The sequence below is a fragment of the Triturus cristatus genome, chromosome 4_2 (genome assembly GCF_964204655.1).
Source record: "Triturus cristatus chromosome 4_2, aTriCri1.1, whole genome shotgun sequence".
NCBI classification, from domain to species: Eukaryota; Metazoa; Chordata; class Amphibia; order Caudata; family Salamandridae; genus Triturus; species Triturus cristatus.
In genome coordinates, this window is record NC_140586.1 from 187,577,120 (window position 1) to 187,602,975 (window position 25,856).

Below are 25,856 nucleotides of genomic sequence, written 5' to 3' on the forward strand. Positions count from 1 at the left end.
TTTTTGTGTGTGCGCAGGAGGAAGAGGCTCGGAGAGCGGCAGGTGGTAGTAACCCCTTTGGCGGGGGTGGATTCCCAGGTACGTTTAACTTTTGCATGAACATACGTAGTGCCAGAAAGCCATTTTAATTTTGGTACACAGCTTGAGGGGAGACTTCTTATAGAAATTGATCATGAACAGAGCTGGTAGTGAGGATTCTGAAGATGAGACTACATTTGGGGCTTTTCTCAGAATGCAACTTTCTGTTAAGGAGGTTGTGGGGATCTTCCCCAATTAGGGATCGTGAGAAAGTGCCCTCTTTCTGCATGGTTGCCCCCACTTTTTGCTGAATTGCTGATGTACTTTGACTGAGTGTGCCCTTAACTCCTTCTAATCAGGTACCCAGGGCCTAAAACTGCATTGAAGCCTAAACCCAATTGGCATCTCTGGTCAGCCTCTGGTAAATGGTACCACAGGTACCCAGGGAACTGTGACAATAGAAGGCCCCTAAGGACTACAGCACTTATTGTGCCACCCTTGGGGGCCCTGTACTCTGACACTTACACACTGCCTTTACAAGCTGCGTGTCTTGGTGCAGAACAAGGTGAAGAGTCGACATGGTTCACATCCCTGTGTGCCATGCCTACAACCCCCTACCCTCACATAAATCAGTCACCCCTCTAGATGGTTGCACTATACCAGTGGTGAGGGTACAGGTGCATGAGCCCTGTACCCCTACAGTGTCTAAGTCCATTCTTGGGCACTGTAAGTGCAGTGCTGCTATTAAGAGTATATGGTGCTGGAAGCTTGTCACTACGAACTCCACAGCACCATAATGGCTATACTGAAAACTGAGAAGTTTGGTATCAAACTTCTCATCACTTTAAACCCCCACCGTGATGCCAGTGTTAGATTTAAGGAAAAATGCACACAGAGTTTCTTGGAGATGCCCCCTGAAAGCGAACCTACCATTGGTGTCCAAGCTTGAGTGGCTGCTTTCAGCTGCCACCACCAGACATGTTTCTGGACCCCTGGGTCAAGAGCCTGCTGCTCTCTGGGGCCTGAAACAATGCACATCTTGGGACGAGGTGCCAAGCCTCATCCCCCAGGATGGGCCGGGTTCACGATGGGGAAGCTTCAAAGGCTTGCTGCCTTTGTGAGCTTCCCCAGGCCAATTACTGCTTTCAGCAACTGGTCTACACTGGTTTTGACCCCCACCTTGGGCGGGAGAACCGGCGGGAAAAACAAGTGAGGAAGAGAGGTGTGCCCACCTCTGCCAACTCCACCCCTCAGGTGGGGGAGGCAAGGTAAATCACAACTCAGTCCACGCCATCTTGAAGATGGGGACTCAGCCAATCTGGGACAGGCAAATGCCCCCCTCCCACTGGAGGGTGGCATATTGGGGGGGGGGGGGGGTACCCACCCCAGGGAAGGAACCCATTGGTCCCTGTCTCTTATCTACCTGTAACACCCCAGCCCTACCAGCTTGTCTTCCTCTCGAACATGCTCCTGTGAAATCCTGGTGTGTCCTGCAGCCAACAACCTCAAACCCCGGAGGACCTGCCTGCCTCTCCTGTGAACACCAGATTTGTTCATCTGTAATCTCTGGCTCGCACTCTGCACGTGCAGTCCATGGCCCGAGCTAGAGTGGGCAAACACCACGAGGAGGTCCCCCCGGCGATCCTGAGATCTGGCGACCCATACCTGCCTCAAGCTTTCAGCTGACACCCCCCAACCGCGACCAGGAACTGGTAAGAAGGGGGGTGGAGTTGGCAGAGGTGGGCACACCTCTCTTCCTCACTTATTTTTCCCGCCGGTTCTCCCGCCCAAGGGGTGGGGTTGGCAAAGGTGGGCACACCACCTGGGCTGAGCTAACTGTTCGAGGCATATGAGCTGCAGATCACACACTTAGGATAAGATCGCCATCTGGTGTTGGGCTCGGATGATTGCAGGTTGTTGTTGTCTTCGGGAGAAGCCTTTTGGTCACGAGATAGGTGACTCCTCCTCTGGACAACAGTGCACATTGACATCCACTCCATCCTCAGATTGTTTTTTTCCGACTTTAAGTTCGGATGAACTTTTCCACTCCGGCTGAAAACTACTGAAATCCAGCTTTCGAAACCTTTACAACTCGACGTCGAAATCCAATCGGACCGGATACGGCTCATGGAAAGGACACCTTTTAAAAAATGCCCTCAATGTGGAGCAAAGTTCCCCCACAGTGACCACCTCGAGATATGCAACCTGTGCCTCTCGCCGGAACATAACTAATCCAACTGTCCAGCCTGCGCCGCATTCCGCTCCAAGAAAACCATCCGGGACCGAAGAGCTCGACGCCATATCATGGCCAGACCAGCTCCAGAACCAGAGGACATCTTTGCCCAGGATGTCCCGGAAGACTACTCCGAAGACCTCCAAATCGTATCCAAAGCGGACGATTCTGATGACCTCATCACTCCGGGGCAACGAGTGAGTACCAGTGCCCCTACCCCAACCCCCCCATAAAAGACATTGGTCAAGACTCCGCCAGCTGGCCCCAGTCACGACCGAAAATCGTCTTCAGAAGCCCCGCCCTCGGGCCCGGCTCCGAAGAAATATAAGCCTGCAGGTGGCTCGGGCTCGAGCAAACCTCATGTTGTTGTGCCCACAATACCTTCGGCACCGAAGACTCAACCCCTTTCGGCACCGAAGCAGGCTCCGAGGCCGAAATCTCCACAGGCACCAAAACGTTCTTCGGCACCGAAACCATCCTTGGTACCGGAAAAAGTCCACAAAGACTCTACCGATCACCCAAAACACAGATCGAAACCGAAAAAGTCGGCGCCAAAGCCACTTTCGGACAATGAAGAACTTTTTCGCCCGGATCCCAGCTCCCGTAAAGAAGGACTTTGCCACCTCCACCCATTCATCCTTCCTCTCCTATATTACCTCTCATCCCACCCCTTCTGCCCCCACCTCCTTCTCCTCTACTATCTCCTACACATACACCACCTCCGCAGGATGATGATGATGATTTAGCGGGAGACCCGGATGACCTTAATAATCCTACTGATCCTAATGATCCTTTCACACTCCCCGATACAGCACCCTTAGATGACTGGGCTTACCCTTTACCTGATTTCCTGATCCCACTACATACCCCTCCAAACCCTCCCCTCCTGATGACCATTTAGGGTTTGGACAGCTCATAAACAGGGCGGCACTGTTCCATGGCGTCACCATGCACACAGATACACCTGAAGAGGACTTTCTCCTCGACACATTTGAGCAGTCGCAAAAATCAGTTCAGATCTTGCCCATGATTAAGGGAGTGATAAAACACGCCACTGAGGTTTTTAAAGACCCTGTTAGAGCTAGCGTTCTTAACCCCCGAATTGAAAAAAAAATATAGATCGGCCCCACAGGATCCTGCATACATTAAGGCGCAGCTCCCTCTAGACTCTTTAGTCGTATCAAACGCAAGAAAGCGGGCTAACTCCCAAACAGGAGACACACCGCCCCCAGACAAAGAGTCCAAGCTCTTAGAGGCCTCGGGCAAAAGGGTTGCCGCACAAGCTGCTAACCACTGGCGTATTGCCAACACACAAGCCCTATTGGCCCGATATGATGGGGCTCATTATGATCAGCTAGAAGATCTTTTTCAACACCTGCCTGATCAGTACAAATCCCAGGCCAATGACCTCATCCAAGAGGGAAAGCTAATATCTAATGCCTCAATCAAATGTGCACTAGACGCAGCGGACACCGCCTCTAGGGCGGTCAACACAAGCGTATTACTTAGACGCCACGCATGGCTACGTATTTCCGGCTTTAAGCCGGAAGTACAAACAACCATTCTTGCTCAACCATTCAATCAGGAGCAACTATTTGGACCCGCAGACGACACTGCACTAGAGAAGATGAAGAAAGATAACGAGACTGCCAAATCAATGGGAGCATTACAGTCTCCACAACCCCGAGGCTCCTTTCGACGCTCCTTTTACAGGGGAGCCTCCAAATGTGGGAACAGACACCTCTTCCACTTTCAAAACCTCCGGACAAACATCCCCTAACAGAGGATATTTTAGAGGAGGATGTAGGGGAAACCAATACCAAGGGCCGCGGATGGGGCAACACCAACACCCGCACCTCTCCAACCACTAAACAGTGACTTGCCCCCACTCCCCCCAGACCATTCCACTCCAGTCGGGGGAAGACTCCCAACAGTTCCTACCTGTCTGGAATTCCATCACAACAGACAAGTGGGTAAGACAAATTATCCAGTTTGGCTACTGCCTCGAACTTACAAACACCCCCCCACACATACCACCCAAACACCGTCCAATGTCACTACACCATCTTACACTCCTCAAACAAGAAATTCGGTCCTTGCTTCAAAAACACGCAATAGAACCAGTTCCACTCCAACATCCGGGTACAGGAGTATATTCTCGTTATACTTCCGCATTCCCAAAAAGGACGAGACTTTAAGACCCATACTCTACCTCAGACTACTAAACCAGTACATACACTCAGATCACTTCCATATGATCACTCTCCAACAAGTCCTCCCACTAATTCAACAAGGCGACTTCCTTGCCACATTGGACCTCAAGGACGCATACTTTCACATCCCTATGCATCCCGCTCACAGGAAGTATCTACGATTTGTGGTAGACGGGCAGCATTATCAGTTGACAGTTCTCCCATCCGGAGTAACAACCGCACCCCGGGTATTCACCAAATGCTTAGCAGTAGTGGCAGCGCATCTCAGGAGACAACATCCATGTCTTCCCCCTATCTCGACGATTGGCTCATAAAAGCCAATACTCTCCACAAATGCGTTCTCCACACTCACCGCACTATTCAAACCCTACACGACTTGGGATTTACCATCAACTATCCCAAATCTCAACTGCAACCCTCCCACATACATCAATATCTCGGAGCCACCATAAATACGTCCAAGGACATAGCTTATCCCAGCACAGCCAGGATAGCCAACATACAAAACCTCATCTTAAAATTTCAAACTCAACACTCTCTTCCAGCAAGAGTGTTTATGCAACTGTTAGGCATGATGGCGTCCTGCATCTCCATCGTACCCCACGCACGACTTCAAATGCGTCTCATACAAGAATGTCTAGCACAACAGTGGAACCAGGCTCACGGACAACACTCTGGTGTTGGTGGACAGTCGCTCACTTCGTTCACTGAAATGATGGAACACCATCAACCTGTCCAAAGGACGACCGTTCTTAAAGCCTCTTCCACAAGTAGTGCTGACCACCGACGCATCTCTCACGGGTTGGGGAGCCTTCAACACACCACTCAGGGCAGATGGACCACTCAACAAAAACTGCTCCATATCAATCACCTAGAACTTCTAGCGGTGTTCCTAGCACTGAAATCCTTTCAAGTACATCTAAAGAACAAAACTGTCCTCATCCACACAGACAACATGACAATGTACTACATACAAAAGCAGGGCGGGGGACATACACTCCAACTTTCCCAACTCGCACAGCAAATCTGGAGATGGGCAATTCCCCAAAACATCTACCTGCTAGCGCAACACCTTCCAGGCGTTCACAACCAGATCGCCGACCTCCTAAGTCGCCAGACACAGCAAATCCACGAATGGGAATTACACCCCAAAGTCCTATTCCCATTCTTCCAAAAATGGGGCCAACCAGACATAGACCTGTTCGCCACTCACGAAAACGCAAAATGCCCAACCTTCGCCGCCAGGTTTCCACACCCACAGTCGAAGGGCAATGCAATATGGATGAACTGGTCAGGCAGATTTGCATACGCTTTTCCGCCTCTCCCACTCATTCCATTTGTGGTACGCAAGCTCAAACAGTCGCTACAACTGATCCCACTTGGGCACGTCAACCCTGGTTCACAACACTTCTGGAACTATCGCTAGTAATACATCAAAAATTGCGCCTCTCCCCGGCTTTATTAACCCAGAACCATGGAGAAATCAGACGCCCAGATCCACAGTCACTGAATTTGGCAATCTGGCTCCTGAAGTCTTAGAGTTCGGTTACCTCAACCTCCCACCAGACTGTATGAATATCATAAAAGAAGCTAGAAGACCTACTACTAGGGCGTGTTATGCTGCAAAATGGAAAAGATTTGCCATTTACTGCGCTAACAATGATATACGTCCACTGGATGCTTCCATCCAAAACATTATTTGCTATTTACTACACTTGCAAAGATGCAATTTAGCGTATTCCTCCATACGTCTACACCTAGCGGCCTTAGCAGCCTACTTGCAAAATAGACAACACCTGTCCCTCTTTAAGGTACCAGCCATCAAAGCATTTATGGAAGGTCTTAAAAGGATTATTCCTCCAAGATTACCACCTTCCCCAGTGTGGAATCTCTATTGTTCTAACAAGGCTCATGGGTTCCCCATTTGAACCTATGCATAAATGCGAACTGCAGTTCCTAAAATGGAAAGTGGCTTTCCTTATCGCAATCACATCCCTGCGAAGGGTAAGTGAAATACAAGCCTTAACTCTTGAAGAACCATTCCTACAACTACATTGTAACAAAGTGGTTCTTAGGACAAACCCGAAATTCCTCCCTAAAGTCATTTCCCCTTTCCATCTTAACCAATCAGTCGAGCTGCCAGTCTTCTTCCCTAATCCAGACTCAGTAGCTGAGAGGGCCCTTCATACCTTAGATGTTAAAAGAGCCTTGCTTTATTACATCGACAGAACCAAACCTTTTCGCAAAACCAAACAGCTGTTTGTTGCTTTCACTCCACCACATAAAGGCAACCCCATTTCCAAATCAGGTATAGCCAGGTGGATAGTTAAATGTATCCAAATATGTTACCAAAAAGCTAAACGCACTCTTACAGTTCCCCCCTAGGGCGCACTCCACGCGTAAAATAGGGGCTTCCATGGCATTCTTAGGGAACATTCCCTTAGAAGATATTTGCAAAGCAGCCACATGGTCTACCACACACACCTTCACTAAACATTACTGTGTTGATGTGCAATCCAAACAACCTCAGGACACCCGCACAGCCCTCCTGCTGTAGGCGAGTCTGTTCCCCCTCGTTGCTGCTCGTGACTCCGTTTTTGCCCTCCTGTGCCCGGATTGTGCATTTAGTTTTATACTGTATCTCTGCTTCTTTGTGATTGTGTAATTTATTTTTTAACCCCTTCAGCGCAGCGCGGATTCCCGCGCCACGCTGAAGGTTCGTTGCGCGGACGGGCTCATGACGGAACGGTTCCGTCATGAGCACAGCCCAACCGACGCTCATGACGGAACGGTTCCGTCATGAGCGCCGAAGGGGTTAAACTGTTTCTCTGATTTGTTTTGCACGTTGCTCCCCTGTTGTGACCCCCCCCCCCCCCCCCCTCCGCTCCCCGCTTCCCGCCGCCGTGACATCACGGCCCGCCCCCTTTTCTTTCTTTGTCCTCCCCGCTCCCGCCTCCCAGCTGCTCCTCCCTCCCACTTGGCCTTAAATGGAGACCGCGCAGCGGGTGCGCCGAAGGCGCGCCAAAGGCAAGCCCGTCCGCGCCCAGCACCAGGACCCCTGGTCCACAACGAAGCCAGCGCACTCGAGGATCCTACGACCCCGCCACCCTCCACGCACTCAACGCCGGCCGAACCCCCGCCTGCTATCGAGCCACCCTGAAACGCACCCACGGACCCTTCACCTGCCAAGCCTGCAAGTTCACCTGCCCCCGGACCTGCTCCGCACCCGCCAAGCCAAACACCAGCAGCAACCACCTCAAGTGCATCCTGCTCAACACCCGCTCCGTCCACAGACACGCCGTCGAGCTCTGGAACCTGCTCGACACAACATCACCAGACGTCGCCTTCCTCACGGAAACCTGGATGAGCGCCTCCTCAGCGCCCGACATCGCCATCGCCATCCCGGACGGATACAAGATCACCCGGAGGGACTGCGTCAACCAGACTGGAGGAGGCATCGCCATCGTACACAAGAACACCATCTGCATCACGACCAGCACCGACGACACCTTCGCCGAACACCTCCACTTCCAGATACACACCGACCCCAAGACCACCCTCAGAGGCACCCTCATCTACAGACCCCCAGGATCACGCACACAATTCAGCGAAGCCATCGCAGACTTCGTCAGTCCGCACGCCCTCCCCTCCGCTGACTACATCCTCCTAGGGGACCTCAACTTCCACCTGGAGAACAACAAGGACAGCAACGCCACCACCCTGCTGGACAACCTCGCCAACCTCGGGCTCAAGCTACTGGTGAACATCCCCACCCACTACGCCGGCCACACGCTTGACCCAGTCTTCTCCTCCAGCGAGCACATCTCCTTCAGCCACTCCACCGGACTTCATTGGACTGACCACAGCTGCGTCCACTTCAGCTTCAGAAGAACCACGACCCACCACCACCCGCAACAGGTCCCTCGCAGAAACTGGAACAAGATCACCGCCGACCAGCTCACCACCTCCCTCAGCCAGAACCCTCCCGCCAGCACAACGGACCCCAACGAAGCAGCCAGCAACCTCACCCAGTGGATCACCAACTGCGCAGACGACCTCGCACCACTGAAGACCCCTCCCAGCAGACACGGCACCAAGAAAGCCTCCTGGTTCACCGACGAACTTAAGAACTCCAAGAAGAACTGCCGCACCCTCGAGAGAGCCTGGCGCAACGACCAGACCACATGGCCACCCGCAAACACCACCAGCTGATTCGCACCACCAAGAAGACAGCATTCAAAGAACGACTGGACAACAACGCCCACAACAGCAAGGAACTCTTCAGCATCGTCCAAGAGCTCTCCAACCCCAGCGCCGGAAACAACATCACTCCCTCGCAAGACCTCTGCGACTTACTCGCCTCGTTCTTCCACCGCAAGATCGCCGAAATACACAACCGCTTTGGCGCACCAACCACGCACCCATCCACCGAACCTACGCCTGGACCCAGGTCAGCACCGAAGACACCACCCGCACAATGAACACCATCCACTCCGGATCCCCTACCGACCCCTGCCCCCACCACGTCTTCAACAAAGCCGACTCCATCATCGCACCCCAACTCCGGGACATCATCGCCTCCAACACCGCCAGCTTCCCGGAGAGCTGGAAGCACGCCGAGCTCAGCGCCCTCCTGAAGAAACCAACAGCGGACCCCACCGACCTCAAGAACTTCCGCCCCATCTCGCTCCTCCCTTTTCCTGCCAAAGTCATCAAAGACCGTCAACAAACAGCTTGCCGCCTTCCTCGAGACGACCGGATCCCTCGACCACTCGCAGTCCGGCTTCCGAGCCAACCACAGCACCGAGACCGCCCTCATCGCAGCCACTGACGACATCAGATCCCTGCTCGACAACGGGGAAACAGCGGCCCTCATCCTCCTGGACCTCTCCGCAGCATTCGACAGTCTGCCACCGCACCCTAGTGCAACGCCTCAGCAACATCGGAATCCAAGAGAAGGCACTGGGGTGGATCATCTCGTTCCTCGCCGGAAGAACCCAGAGAGTCCGCCTCCCCCCGTTCAGATCCGAGGCCACCGAAATCTTCTGCGGCGTACCACAGGGATCATCGCTCAGCCCCACCCTCTTCAACATCTACATGAGCCCCCTCGCAGCCATCGCACGCCAACACAACCTCAACATTACCTACGCCGACGACACCCAGCTCATCCTCTCCCTCACCAACGACCCAGCCACCGCCAGAACCAGCCTACACAAAGGGATGAAGGACGTCGCCGAGTGGATGAAGAACAGCCGCCTGAAACTGAACTCAGACAAGACGGAAGTCCTCATCCTCGGACCTTCTCCTTCCGCCTGGGACGACTCCTGGTGGCCCCCTGCCCTGGGCAGCGCACCCAAACCAACGGACCACGCACGCATCCTGGGCTTCATCCTGGACTCCTCACTCACGATGACCAAGCAAGTGAACGCCGTCTCATCATCGTGCTTCAACACCCTGCGTATGCTCCGTAAGATCTTCCGATGGATCCCCACCAAAACCAGGAAGACGGTCACCCAGGCCCTCGTCACCAGCCGCCTGGACTACGAGAACACCCTCTACCCTGGAACCACTGCCAAACTCCAGAAAAGACTCCAGCACATTCAGAACGCCTCAGCACGACTCATCCTGGACATCCTGCGCCGAAGCCACATCTCCGCCCACCTGAAAGACCTGCACTGGCTCCCCGTCAACAAAAGGATCACGTTCAGACTCCTCACCCACGCACACAAGGCTCTCCACGACATGGGAAGTACCTCAACAGCTGCCTCACATTCTACACACCCACCCGCCAGCTCCGTTCCGCCAGCCTCGCCCTCGCCTCCGTCCCACGATTTCGGAAATCCACCATCGGCGGAAGATCCTTCTCCTACCTGGCAGCCAAGACATGGAACTCCCTCCCCATTCACCTTCGGCTGACCCACGACCATCTCTCCTTCAGGAAACAACTCAAGACCTGGCTGTTCGAGCAGTAGCGTCCCCCCTCAGCGCCTTGAGACCCTTACGGGTGAGTAGCGCGCTATACAAATTCCGATGATTGATTGAAACAACAAGCTTCAGTAGGCCATGCTGTCCTAAAAACTCTATTCCAAACTGCTGCAACAGATACAGGTGACCACCGCTAGGGGAGACACTGCTATATAGTCTATCCTAAGTGTGTGATCTGCAGCTCATATGCCTCGAACGGAATATGCTACTTACCAGTATGCATCTGTTCTTGGCATGTAGAGCTGCAGAGCCACACACGCCCACCCGCCTCCCCGGGACCTGTATCTGTTCCAGCATTGTCTTAATTAGACACTACACATGAACATCCTTTCTCTTTATTCTTATACTCTCCATTTCCCATCATGGCGAAAAACAATCTGAGGATGGAGTGGATGCCCATGCGCACTGTTGTCCAGGGGAGGAGTCACCTATCTCGTGACCAAAAGGCTTCTTCCGAAGAAAACAACCTGCAATCATCCGAGCCCAAAACCAGATGGCGATCTTATCCCAAGTGTGTGGCTCTGCAGCTCTACATGCCAAGAACAGATGCATACTGGTAAGTAGCATATTCCTTTCCCACCTATCTTCCCGCCTAAAAGAACGGGAGACGGGAAGGGGGCCTGATCCTGAGGCTGGGCGGGGTCGCATTACAAAGGCGGCAAGGCTTTTGAAGCTCCACCTGCCACTGATGGCTCTTCCTGGCCTGGGGGACGTGTGACCACCTCCGTCAAGGAAAGGCTTTTTTTCTGAGCTCAGGGAGCGAAGGCTCCAAACCCCAGGGGTCCAGAAACATGTCTTGTGGTGATAGACCTGTGTGTGCCCATCAGGGAATCCAACAGATGCTGGTTATTTTTCAGGGGGCTTCTGAGTGCATTTTTCATTAAATCCCACTCTGGCATAAGTCTGGGTTTAATGTGTTTATAAGTTTGATACCAAACTTCTCAGTTTTCTGTAAAGCCATTATGGTGCTGTGGAGTTCGTAATGACAAACCTCAGCACCATATACTCTTAATGGCATTACTGCACTTACAATGTCTAAGATTCGACTTAGACACTGTAGGGGTACAGGGCTGATGCACCTGTACCCTCGCCACTGGTATAGTGCACCCAGCTAGAGGGATGGCTGACCTATGCCAGGGCAGTGTGTTGTAGGCATGGCACACAGGGATGTGTGCCATTTCGACTCTTCACTTTGTTATGCACCAAAACACACAGCCTGCAATGGCAGTATGAGTGTGTAAAGGTACAGGGCCTCTAAGGGTGGCACAATAAGTGCTGCAGCCCTTAGAGGCCTTCCCTGGCCACAGTGTCCTTGGTACCTTTTACAAGGGACTGACATGTGGCCAGAGAGGTTCCTATTGGAGGTACAAGGTACAGTTTTGGGAAAGAACACAGACTCTGGGAACCTGATTGTCGGGGACCCAGGGCACATCAAGTCGAAGTGCATCAATAGTCTGGCAAACAGAGGGGGGGGGGGGATGTGTTCTGCAACAGAAACCCATCTTCCTACAGGACTCACGAGAGAGCCAGGTCTCTTGAGGGAGCTTTTGAGAAGTCCAGAAAATCTCTTTAAGACTTCTCACCAACCTCCCAGCTCTAAGATAAAGGAGATACCAAGAAGCAACTTTACCTGGCCCATCAACGCCTTTCGCCAGGGACAGAGACTGCCCTTATGCCTCCTCTGCTGGCCAGTCTGAGGCACAGATCCTTTTCAAAGTCCCTCTCAATGACATTCCCGTCCACACCAACATCATCTATGACCCAGCATTACCATCTCTTTGTTGAGACAGCAACGGCGAAGAATAATATGACAGCTGCCTTCGGCGCTCCTATCTTGTCGACGAAGATCCAGGTGTTCGAAGTTCCTGTCGAGGTTACTGCCGTGGATTATAGTTCCGACAACACTCCTTCCGACTACGGCCCCAGCGACAATGAGCCTATCGGCGATTGCCCCGTGGATGGTCGACCATGACAGTACCTCTGACACTGATGTCTTCGTCAACAATAAAAATTTCAAAGATCTTCAATTTATCCTGAGGTCGCTTCAACTAGAAAGGTCTCTCACCAGCCGCAAAGCCATCTACTAGACTTTAAGTAGTCTGATGACTGCAGCCTTTTTGGCCCAGTTGAGTCCTGAACTGAAGGTAAAATGTCAGGAGGTAGGAGAAGGAAGGGCATTACTTCCAACACTATTACCCTCCACCTCCTAAGTACTATGAACAATGTGGATATTATTCTGACCCTCCACCTAAGCAGGACACTTCACATCTTCCTGTCTCTTTGGTCCAGGATCTCCAGGCCATGGTTTCCACAACCCCCTGAAGAGCAGTCTGCTGCGCCATCACCACCCTGCTCCTCTGGTTCCTCTGCCTTTTCCCCCACCAGCTACACCTAGGATGACACCTGCGTTCCATGTAGCATTACCTCCAACAGATGTTCCTTCATCCTCAGAGGGTGAAATACCAGACATTCAACCACCTCTACATGAGTGGGATGACTACGTGATTCTACCTCCGTCCCTGCCTCTTCTGCACTGGCTGATTCACCTCCTGAAGCGATTGGAGGTTTCCGTAACCTCATGGAGAGCGGCAATTTCATCTCGGTCTGTGAAGCAGCCTGACTGCTTCCTTTACGATATCAAAGAGCAGTTTAGATGAGCGGTACGCTCCATACCTATCTTGGACTACATTTGGCAGGTGGGAGTAAATGTGAAAAATCCAGCCACTGTGGCGGCTGTACTTCCATGGATCGACAAATAGAGCACCTGAGTACTCCCAGTTATGCTTGACACAACTCCCCAAGCCTGACTCAGATCTCTTAGGGGGTGCAACAGAGGTCTAAAAACCTTTATATTTCGATATCCAAGTCACCAGACAAAGAAGGGCACCGTCTGGATAACATCAGGAAGAGATTCTCCACCATGTCGGCAATTACTCTAAGCCACTACGACTCCCAAATGGGGTCCGAAATCTGTGCTATCATTGACCTCATCCCTGTAGATAGACTAGCAGAAGCAAGGAAGATCTGGTTTGAGGACGCAAGAACATAGCCTGAGATTATAGCCTGTGCCATGGACATAGCCGCCAGATGCTTCCGTCAGTTAGCCGGCACAGCTGTCCCACGGTGCCATGGATAGCTAAAGGCAACATCATTTAGATCCATGGTTCAGTCCAAAATATTGGACATTGCTATGACTGGGATATCCTATTTGGGAAAGACAATCGATGATGCTCTGCTTTCCATTAAGACAGACACTGATTCTGCCAAATCTCTAGGCGCACTACAAAACCGTAAGGTGCCTTTTTAGAGGAGCACGTGGGTGTGGTTTCCCTTCATATAGGGGTGGATACCAGCACTCACAGCAGGATCAGCCACAGTACAGGACAGGACACCAGCAGCAGCAGTCCTATCTGCAATCCTCTACTGCTGGTTTTCTTCAAACAAGGGGATCGCAGAAGACCACCTCCTCAGAATCTTGACAGCATTCTCAAACAGTGACTTTCAGGTACCAGTAACAACATCCTCTCACCCCCATGGGTGCAAAAATATCCTGTTACCTCCTGCATTGGCAAACCATCACTTCAGACAGATTGGAACCTTGTCACCGCCCCCCCCCCCCCCCCCCTCCCTCGCTCTCCTCCGTCCTCATCTTCACTTATTGGGGAAGGAAGCTCGCCAAGGGAGCAAATAGAGAAGGTCCCAGGGCCTCCGAGGTAAAGAGGATTCTACTCCAGTTTTTTTTCTCATCCACAAGAAATCAACGTAGTGTAGACCGATCCTGAATCTCATTAAGCTCATCAAATTACTCTGCAAAGAATCTCTCCGGATGATAACTGACATTCTCCATTGTGTCAACAGTGGCGACTTCATGACCTCTCTAGACCTGGAAAATGCTTATTGCCATACCCCATTCATCCCAAACACAAATATCGTTTCACAGTAGCTTGCACCCATTACCAATTCAAGTCCGCACCTCTTGTATTCACCAAGTACAAGGCCCAAGTAGCAACAGCACTCAGGAAACCAGTTCATCGGATATTCCTATACCTAGAAGACTGGCTGCTAAAAGCCCAAACGCCAAGATAAGCTGCCAAGGCAGCGAAAGCCTCACTTGCTGTTTGTCAAATAGGGCCTCGCCGTCAATTGGCAAATATCCTCTACTAATCCCTTTCCGACTATGCCATTTCTCTGAGCCTATCTCGACACAATACAGAAGAAAGCGTTCCTCTCCCAAGACAGGCATAGAAGACTAGCGCGTTTGGCTCCGAGCAGTGCAGGAAAACAGTGCGTTTCTGTTTGACTGTTAGTCAATCCTAGGTATGATCTCTGTGAAAAGCTTGATCCCCTCGGCGCACCTCAAGATGAGACCATTACAAGAGGAATTACAGCTCCAGTGGATCCAGTCGGAACGGTCCTTTGAGGACTTGATCTCCATTACTCTAAGATGTTACCAATGCTAGCATGGCGGTCACACACCACATCTGAAGGCCTTGTGTTTTTACCACTAGTGCCGGATTGCATCATCACTACAGACTCCTTTATGGAGGGCTGGGGAGGCCACTTGCAAGACCTTCAGATCCAGGGAAGGTGGTCGACACCTGAAGTGTCTACACATCAACAGCTTGGAGCTCTAGGCCATTTTTCTCACCCTGCATGCTTGCCTCCCAGGGATAGCTAAATTCCCCCGTGCTGGTTCATACCGACAATACAACCAGCAAGTATTATATCAACAAACCGTAATGAGTCAGATCTCACACTATTTCAATTAGTCCAAGCACTGCTTTACAGCTCGCCGAACATCTTTCCAGACTCAACATGCTTGTGGATGCCCTCCGCAGGACTAAGGACAGCTGCCACAAGTGGGAACTCAAACAGTAGCTGAACAGGATATTCTCGTTGTGGGGCAAAACAACACAGGATCTATTAGACACGGAAACTAATACCAAATGGCTGTTCTGTGCCAGTCGATTCCCTCTCCCAGGGTCCGAGGGAATGCCCTTTTGATGCTCTGGGATTTATGCGCACGCTACCGCCCAATCCCCTTCCACCCCCACCCCTCGCTCCCCCATATTCCCAGAGTCCTCGCCAAGATTAAGACGGAGCACTGTTGTCTCCTGTTGATCGCTCCCAAGTGGCCCAGGCAGCACTGGTCTTCATAGCTTCTCCTAGCTGAGATCAAGCCCATATGCCTTCTTCCATCGTCACCTCTACTGACAATGAACAAGGGTCTGATATGCCATCCAGAGCCAGCATCTACACTTGCATGCATGTAACCTGAATTCAACGAATTTCGGAATCTGAAAATTCATACATGAATGCAAAGATGAGATCTCCAAGACTACAGCAGAAGGCTTCATCAAGACTTACAACTTTAAGTGAAAGATTGTCATTGGTGTCAGTAAAACAACTCGTACTCGTTCCATGCTTCTCCAGTACAGATCTTACCTTACCTTCTCTCCCTGGCCAAGTCAGCTCTGGTATATGCGTCAGTTAGAGTTCACCTTGCTGCAATCTCAGGGTACAGACACTTCACAGACCATCTCTCTGCTCCACAAGGCTTATAAAACAATGCTTGAAAGGACTCTTCAGGGCCTTTCCTCCAGTGCACGCTCCTCCTCCGGAATGGCATCTTATTGTGGTCCTGTTGCAACTAATGAAGCAGCCTTTCGAGCCTATTCATAGGGCTGACAAAGTTTCTCGTGTGGAAAGTTGCTCTTCTCTTTGCACTCGCATCTACCAGAAGAGTCGGCGAGGTGCATGCCTGTACCACTCAAGAACCTTTTGAGTTTGTGCTTCTCAGAACAAATTCACCTCAATGTGCCTGTCGTTCTTCGAACCTTTTTCCCCAGCCATGCCAGCTGAACACGCTCTTCATTCTTCTGACATTAAACGATTCCCCAAATTCTACTTGTAAAGAACTAAGAACATTTGTAAGACTGAACAGCTACTTGTAGCCTTTGGACAAGGCCATCCGGGCACAGCTGTGATGAAACCTACCATTGCAAGATAGATCTCTGCGACAATTCAATTTTGCTTACCAAGGAGGGCAAGTCCTTGACGAATGCTAAAGCTCATTCAACAAGAGTAGTCTCCACCTCGGCTGCTCTGTTCGCAGACATTCAACTGCAGAAAATATCCTGTGCTGCGACGTGGAAGAGCACTCACCCACACATTCATGCAGTACTACTTCCTGGAATCAACACAGCGTATCGACAGCGTATTGATGCAGCCGTGGGCTAGGTGGTGGTACGCCATCTATTACAATAAGGTGACCCTATTCAAGTAGAGGTGTTTCTTCATGTTCAAAAAGGTCAATGTTTCCAGACGTTAGTTAACTGTGCTCTCCATTTATCTCATCTAAAGTTTTGCATAAAAATGCTTCTCGTTGTACGTTTCTATATGTTCGAGGCATGTGGGCTGCTGAATTCATATCTGTGCATAGATCGCCGCCTAGTGTTGGGTCCGGATGTTTGCACGTTGTTGTCCTGGAAGAGTCTTCGAAGTATCCTGAGATAGGTGACTCCTCCCCTGGACCACAGTGCGCATGGGCATCCTCTCCATCCTCAGATTGTTTTTTTCCGCCATTGGGTTCGGATGTGCTTATCTTGACTCAAGTTAGGAAAATTTAGTTTTCAGGCCAAAAGGCCTTTAGTTCGCGTCGGTACTGTTCCCGATCGGTATCGACAGTTACTTGTTAGTTTATTGACTTCAAAAACAACTTTTTCGCATCATATCCGACCATCGACCCCACATCGACGATGGAATCTAGGACACCATTCAAGCGGTGTCCTGTTTGCAATGCGAAATATCCCCATGTCGACGTCCACCCGGTGTGCAACAAATGCCTTTCACCGGATCACGACGAATCCACATGTATGGCCTGTGCCCGATTCCGATCCAAAAAGACTCTCCGGAATCGACGAGCAGCGAGACTTGAAGCGCAGCAAGCGGCACCGGCCCCGACCAACATCTTCAGCGCCGAGGACGAAGATGTGGAAGGCGTGGAGAACCTACCCTCCAGCCCCGCTTCCGAACACGATTCCGGATCGGAAGACATCGAAGAACAACTCTTTCACAGGGATGAAGCCGACACCGAGGTAGGAGACTACGATGAGGCCTTAGGGGCCGAAGAAAGTAGCTCCGGTGACGAGCAAGGCCTACCCGTACAGACGGAGGATATCCCAGTGCGTCAGTCTATGGCTCCGGTCGAGGGATCGCCTTCGGGCCTTACCCAAGACCTATCCCGCAGTTCTTCGGCCCCGCCCTCGGGCCCGGCCTCGGACATTCAGCGACAGCCATTAGTACCCAAAACGACTGGTTTCCCTTCCTCGAAACCAAAACCAAAAGTCGTATCGGTTCCACCGAAACTGAAAGTGACACTGGTTGGATCGAAGCCCACTACACCTTCGACGCCAGCCAAACCAGTCGGCACCGACCGCACCAAACGGGACTTCGGTGCCGAACTCGCAGCAGCCGACGTCGGCGCCGACACACGGAAAAAGGCCAGCGGTACCGACAAACCGCCTCGGCCCCCGGCACCGAAACAATCTGCTCCGGCCACAAAGGTCAAAATGGCCGCTGCGTCGCACACCACTTCGAAAGCAGCACCGAAGGCCCAATCATCGACGCCTTCGACAGCTACTACCTCTCCTCGACTCGATGACCTTGTGGCCCCAAAGAAGTCCACGCCTGCCTCTACAGAACCGCTCGGCGCCAAAGAACCGTCGGCGTTCCAGGTGCGACAAGTTGCAGCGTCCTTGCAACGCATCAAAGAAAAGGCAGCCCTCCAGGACACGTCGGGCTCCGAGCCGAAAAGCTCAAAAAGCTTCTCCAGCACCACCCCACATCACTTTTGGCCTGCCGCCATCCACGGCGCCCAAACTGTTTGAAATAAGAACACGTGTCACCCAAACTAGGATCACACCTGCCGAACGCTCTCCTACGGAGACGTCACCGTCCCACATCATCGATGCCGACACCGGCAGAATTATGCTCCACAAGCGGAGAATATCTTCCGAACAAACTTTGGACTCCTACCGGATCCCGCTAAAGAAAAAGCTGCCAGCGGATTCGGTCTTTACGAACACCTCCATACCTCTTACCCAGATCCACAGTCCTTCTCTCCGACACTCTCCGAAACCGACGTTTTGGAGGACTACATGGGTGACGACGTCCCCTACCCCAGAGAGATGGACCCTGAAGGCCAACAGGACCCTGACCAGGCTTGGGATGACCCTGTAGACCCGGGTGCACCTATGGATACACAGGACACGCAGCTATATGGCGCGAAAACGTCCCCCACAGAGGACACTGCCGCATTCAACGCCCTAATTGAACGTGCTGCGGCCAATCATGGTGTGCAACTCCACTCTGACACAATCGAGGACCATTTTCTAATGGATACTTTCGCATCCTCAGAAAGGAATATCAAAACTCTACCCATGTTGAAAGGTGTCCTCAAACCAGCAAAGGACATTTTCAAAGAACCCACCAGGGCAAGAGTAATAAACCCCAGGATCGACAAATATAGGTCGGCGCCTGGGGACCCTACGTACATTAGAGGCCAGTTGCCTCTGGACTCCATCGTAGTCGCTAATGCTCGCAAACGGGCGCACTCGCAGACAACTGGGGATGCTCCTCCCCTGGACAAAGAGTCCAAGGTGCTAGAGACCTCCGGCAAACGGATTGCAGCCCAGGCAGCTAACATATGGCGTATTGCCAATACCCAGGCGCTCCTAGCTCGCTACGATCGCGCACACTATGACACATTAGAAACCCTACTCCAACATCTCCCTGACCAATACAAAGAGGGAGCAGAGATCCTCATCCGGGAGGGACAACTCCTCACAAACGCATCCATTAAGTGCGCACTGGATGCCGCAGATACAGCTGCCAGAGCAATAAACACCAGCGTCATGTTACGACGACACGCCTGGTTACGAATCTCCGGATTCAAACCTGAGGTTCAAAATAACATTCTCAATCAACCGGTCAACCCAGACTACTTATTCGGACCAGAGGTTGACACCACCCTAGAAAAAATAAAAAAGGACACAGACACTGCAAAGTCCATGGGGGCTCTCCAAAACGCAGACCTTTCGGAGTGGCTCCTTTCGTCGCCCCGGAAATAGAGGAGCAGGTAGAGGACAGGGGTCACAGCAAACCTACAACAAGGGCAACACACAAAGTACCTACGATAAAAACACCCGGGGTGGGTATCGTGGCTCCAGCACAAAAGGCAGAGGACGCGGATACGGCAATACCAGGTCCTCCCCCAAGAACAAACAGTGACTCCCTCTCCCTTCCTCCCGACCACATAACACCTGTCGGGGGAAGGCTACAAAGGTTCCTGTCCACGTGGAACTCCATCACCACGGACAGGTGGGTCAAAGATATTATCAAACACGGTTACTGCCTAGAATTAACCTCCACTCCACCCACAATACCGCCAAAACACCGTCCTATGTCCTCGGAGCACTTAGTGCTATTACAGCAGGAAGTGCTAAGTATGCTGAAAAAAGGTGCAATAGAGGTCGTACCCGTCCACGAGCAAGGTACGGGGGTGTACTCCCTGTACTTAATACCAAAAAAGGACGGGTCACTCAGACCAATACTAGACCTGAGACCCCTCAACCGCTACATTCTCTCAGAGCATTTCCACATGCTCACCCTACAAGTCCTACCGCTTCTCAAACAAGGAGACTTCCTAGCCACGCTAGACCTCAAAGATGCGTATTTCCACATACCCATTCACCCCTCGCACAGCAAATATCTCAGGTTCTCTATTCAAGGGCAGCACTACCAATTCAAGGTTCTTCCCTTCGGCGTGACAACAGCACCCAGGGTTTTCACAAAGTGCCTAGCTACTGTGGCTGCACATCTACGGAGGCAACACATTCACGTCTACCCTTACCTGGACGACTGGCTTGTTCAGGCAAAGTCAGCCCAGCAATGTGCCAGCCACATGTCCCGCACCATTCACCTTCTTCACAGTCTAGGGTTCTCACTAAATTACCCGAAATCACATCTCCAACCCGCACACGTACAACAGTACCTACGTGCGACCATAGACACTCTGGCAGCCACAGCTCAGCCAAATTTAGTGAGGATCAACAGCATGCAAATGCTGATTTCCAAGTTCAAACCCCAACACTCCCTTCCCGCGCGAGTGTTCATGCAGTTGATAGGCATGATGGCCTCCTGCATTTTCATAGTCCCACACGCGAGACTACATATGCGCCTGCTTCAGCAGTGCTTAGCACGTCAATGGAATCAGGCTCACTGGCAACTAAAAGACCTAGTGTTGGTGAGCGGTCGGGCATACAACTCTCTGCATTGGTGGAATCCACAAAACCTTTGCAAGGGCTGACCGTTCCAAGAGCCTGTTCCACAAATAATACTGACAGCGGACGCGTCTCTCCAGGGATGGGGAGCTCATGTACTCCATTACACAGTGCAGGGACTATGGACAATACAACAAAAGAAGATGCACATCAACCTTCTAGAACTGATGGCAATCTTCCTGGCAATGAAAGCATTCAAAGTACACTTGTGCAACAAAGTCGTGTTGATCCGGACGGACAACATGACTGCCATGTACTACATACAGAAGCAGGGAGGAACACACTCTCCACAGTTGTCTCATCTGGCTCAGAGCATGTGGAAGTGGGCCATTCAGAGGAACATGTTCCTCATGGCGGAACACCTCCCCGGCAAGGACAACCAGATGACTGATCTGCTCAGCAGACACAGCCACCAGATGCACGAGTGGGAGTTACACCCATCAGTACTCCAACCATACTTCCAGCAGTGGGGTCATCCAGAGATAGACCTATTCGCCACAAGCAAACGCAAAATGCCAAAGCTTTACCGCCAGGTTCCCACATCCGCAGTCGCAGGGCAATGCGATATGGATGAACTGGTCCGGCAGATTTGCGTACGCTTTTCCCCCAGCACCATTGATACCGCTGGTGGCACGCAAACTCAGACAACACTCACTAACACTCGTCCTGGTTGCTCCAACATGGGCACGCCAACCATGGTACACCACCTTTCTCGAACTTTCCGTGGTGCCGCATCAAAGGCTGCGGATCAAACCCGCGCATTTGACGCAGAACCATGGAGAGATTCAGCACCCAGATCCGCAACAGCTGAACCTGGCAATCTGGCTCCTGAAGTCCTAGAGTTTGGCTACCTGAACCTGCCACCTGACTGTATGGACATCATTAAGGAAGCTAGAAGACCCACTACCAGAGCTTGCTATGCAGCCAAATTGAAAAGGTTCGTCATTTATTGCAATAACAATAACATTAACCCGCTAGACACATCCATCCAAAACATTTGTTACCTCTTACACCTATACCGATGCAATCTGGCATACACCTCAATACGTGTCCATTTGACCGCAATATCAGCCTATCTCCAGAACAGGCAGCACCTCTCTTTATTCAGAGTGCCTGCCATCAAACCATTCTTGGAAGGACTCAAACCTGTAATTCCTCCAAGCCACCCACCAGCTCCAATGTGGAACCTCAACTTGGTCCTCACACGCCTGATGGGTCCACCCTTCGAACCTCTACACTCATGCGAGATTCAATTCCTCACCTGGAAAGTAGCTTTCCTAATAGCGATCACTTCTTTGAGGAGAGTTGGTGAACTCCAGGCACTAACCGTTCAAGAGCCATTCATACAGGTTCACGCCAACAGGGTCGTACTACGTACCAACCCCAAATTCATGCCCAAGGTGATATCGCAGTTCCACATGAATCAAACTATTGAACTGCCTGTTTTCTTTCAAAACCCACAAACTGTCGCAGAAAGAGCACTCCATACACTGGATGTAAAGAGAGCCCTCATGTACTATATAGACAGGACTAAAGTCTTCAGGAAAACAAAACAACTTTTCGTTGCCTTTGCCCCACACCACAAAGGTAACGCCATCTCCAAAGCAGGTATAGCCAGATGGATCGTTAAATGTATTCAAATTTGCTATCAAAAAGCTAAACGCACATTAACGATTCCCCCACGAGCCCACTCAACACGTAAGTGAGGGGCCTCCATGGCTTTCCTGGGAAACATTCCTTTGCATGATATATGTAGAGCAGCCACCTGGTCCACTACACATACATTTACCAAACACTATTGTGTAGATGTGTAATCAAAACAGCAGGCAGCTGTAGGACAGGCTGTTCTCAAAACTCTTTTTCAGACCGCTGCAGCTGGCACTGGTAGCCGCCGCTAATAGAGGGTACTGCTATATATTCTATGCACAGATATGAATTCAGCAGCCCACATGCCTCGAACTGAATATGCTACTTACCAGTATGCATCTGTTCTTGGCATGTAGGGCTGCTGACATTCATATCGCCCACCCTCCTCCCCGGCGCCTGTAGCAGCTGCAGCTCTCAGAATTACTGTAAGCATGGTCATCACTTTCTGTATCTACTCCATCACTGCCACAATGGCGAAAAACAATCTGGGGATGGAGAGGATGCCCATGCGCACTGTGGTCCAGGGGAGGAGTCACCTATCTCAGGATACTTCGAAGACTCTTCCAGGACAACAACGTGCAAACATCCGGACCCAACACTAGGCGGCGATCTATGCACAGATATGAATTCAGCAGCCCTACATGCCAAGAACAGATGCATACTGGTAAGTAGCATATTCAATAGATGTTATATATCTTTATTTAGACAGATTTATATATATAAATAGCATGATATAGATGTGCAAATATAGATGTGTATTTCTATGTTTTTACTTTTTAAATGCATGCTCTGCAAATGTATATTACCCACCATATTCTAAGGGTACTTGTATGTTCAAAGCATGTGAGCTGTATATCACATTCCTTGCATACCCCTGCCATCTAGTGTTGGGTCCAGATGTTTGCAAGTTGGTTTTTCTTCGAAGCAGTCTTTCCAGTCATGAGGTAAGGTGACTGCTCCTTTCGGTGGTAGTGCGCATGGGCATAGACTCCATTGTTAGATTTTTTATTTATTTTTTCCGCCATCAGGTTCGGGCGTGGATTGCTGCACTCCGGTTCAAAACCGTTCTTCGGGTTCCCCTCTGTGCGCAGTCCACAATACCCGCATCTGTATTGTTTCGTACGCGTATCCCACTTCTCCGCGTATCGGTCATTGAACATTTCTATTTGGACGGAAAACTCTTAAGTCCATCAGGCCTAACTTTGTCGGTCCACCTTACAGTCTATGGAACGGACTCCATTCAAATTCTGCCCTTGGTGCCTTGCAAAATATCCACGCACCGACTTGCACAAAGTGTGCAACTTGTGCTTATCTCCACAGCACAACTAACAAGACTGCCACGCGTGCAGATCCTTCCGATCCAAGAAAACTCTGCGATCGTCTGGCTCTGTCGTGAAATGCAAAGCCAGAACAAGAATACACGCTGGACATCTTCGGTGAAGGATCCCAGCAAGAAGAATTCGATGCACATGGGGCCGAAGACTAACCGGAAGAACAGCCCTTCTGTAGTAGGGGATCTCTGTGTATAGTCATAATCTAGTGAATAGTCCCGCCCATGTGCGCGGACCCCGGAGCAATAAAAAATAATCTCTAAAAGGTGACAAATCATGCAGACCTGCATACACCTTTAAGAGAATTTAATTTAAAGACAGATAATGCAGCCTATACCCACAGGCTACACTGTCCAGTACTTCAACTAGAATTCCACCAAAATCCACAAACAGCACTGCCTGTCCAGTTTTTCTCCCCATAGGAAAAAACCCTGCCTCTACCAGCAAAAACCTCTGGAATGATAGAGAGGAAGGAGTGGACAGACAAGCCCCATAGGCTGCCATTATGTGGCTTGGAACAGGATACTGTGCCTTTAAGAAAACTTTCCAGTTTTCCAGAACTTTCCCCAGTATCCCAGAATGCCCAGCAGGTCCCATTTACTTTCAGTTCTTTTTTCCGGCTCCTGCTAGCAGGACCCTGGAGCATTGAGCTCTACCTTTTTCAAGGTTTTTCATTGAGATTTTGGCAATTTTTGTCACTTTTTCTTGTGTTTAGTAGCTGGTACTGTCAACATGCCTGGCTTGTTCGACAAGTGCCCGGAATGTGGTCGAAAGAAGGCTAAAACTGACCCACACGAGGTGTGCATAGCTTGCCTTCCCCAGTCCCACGTGCCTGAAAGCTGTACCATCTGCCACTCGTTTTCAGCAAGAACCCTGAGGGACAGGATGAAGAGCAGGCTTCAAGCTCTGGAGGAGCGAAGACTGAAGGCACCAGGTGGGTCTGGTGGGGCTGATTTGGCCCATGCTGAGGCCTCTGGGGGGCTCCCCAGGGGCAGGAAGACCAGTAAGCGCTCCCGCTCCCCGTCGACGTCGAGGGCGTCGACGGCGACGTCTAGGAGGATGACCACCGTCTGTTCGCCGTCTCCCCAGGGCTCTGGGGAGAAACGGCGTCGACTATCGCCGTCGAGGGACCTGAATAGGCCGCCGTCGACTACATCGGCGGCGTCGGCGACGACGCAGTCTTCGACTGCGTCCAGCGGTCGACTTCGAGAGAAGGCCCGGCGTCGGCGTTCGGCGTCGAGGGATCGCAGCTCGCCGTCGATGAAGAGAAGGAGATCGACGTCGAGAAAGCGAAGGTCGACGTCGAGAAAGCGAAGGTCGCCGTCGAGAAAGCGAAGGTCGCCGTCGAGAAAGCGAAGGTCGCCGTCGAGAAAGCGAAGGTCGCCGTCGAGGCGAAGGTCGCCGTCGAGGCGAAGGTCGCCGTCGAGGAGGAGATCGACGTCGAGGCACAGGTCGACGTCGAGGCACACGTCGACGTCGAGGAAGAGAGAGTCGCCGGGATCGGTGTACAGTGGTGTATACCCCGCCTCGGAGGTCTCCGTCGCCTCCTCCTCTCCCACCTCTGCCACCGCCTCCTCCACCACCACCACCACCGCCACCTCCTCCACCACCGTCTCCACTTCCTCCACCGCCTCCTCCGCGGCCGCGGACTCTGTCTCCGCCACCCCGGCCTCTGTTGCTGCCAAGCACTCCTGCGGTACCGCCGCCGGTCCCCCCGAGGTCGGTTTCCCTTCCACGGTACCCGACTCCGCCGCAAGGGACCCCGAAGCCACGACGCCCACGGTCGCCTGGACCAGCAAGACCGGCGGACAGGCCTAAGCCGAAGAGGTCGCGCTCCCGCTCTCACAGGAGGCGACGATCGCGGAGCCGAGGGCGATCCTCGTCAGATTCTAGACGACGCCGCAGAAGGTATAGGTCCAGGTCGCGCTCCTCGGACAGGGACCTTTCCCCGACGCTGTCGGACTCCCCGGGGACTAGGGTGTCGCCGGTGGACGACTTGGTCTCGTTCCAGGAGGTGCTGTTGCGAGGGGCTGCGAAGCTGAATATCACGGTGACGGTTCCAACACCCACGACGTCCGTGATATTT

The 25,856-nt window shown here is 51.7% G+C and overlaps 1 protein-coding gene across 2 annotated transcripts in view; it reads left to right on the plus strand.

Moving 5' to 3' along the window:
* The window catches only part of ST13 (ST13 Hsp70 interacting protein), a 129,596-nt gene that overhangs the window by 78,845 nt on the left and 24,895 nt on the right, over positions 1-25,856 (plus strand). For both annotated transcript variants that reach the window (XM_085601059.1, XM_085601060.1), the window contains exon 10: positions 18-78. In XM_085601059.1, coding sequence (XP_085457185.1) covers positions 18-78 — 61 coding nt within the window. The remainder of the gene's footprint in view (positions 1-17; positions 79-25,856) is intronic.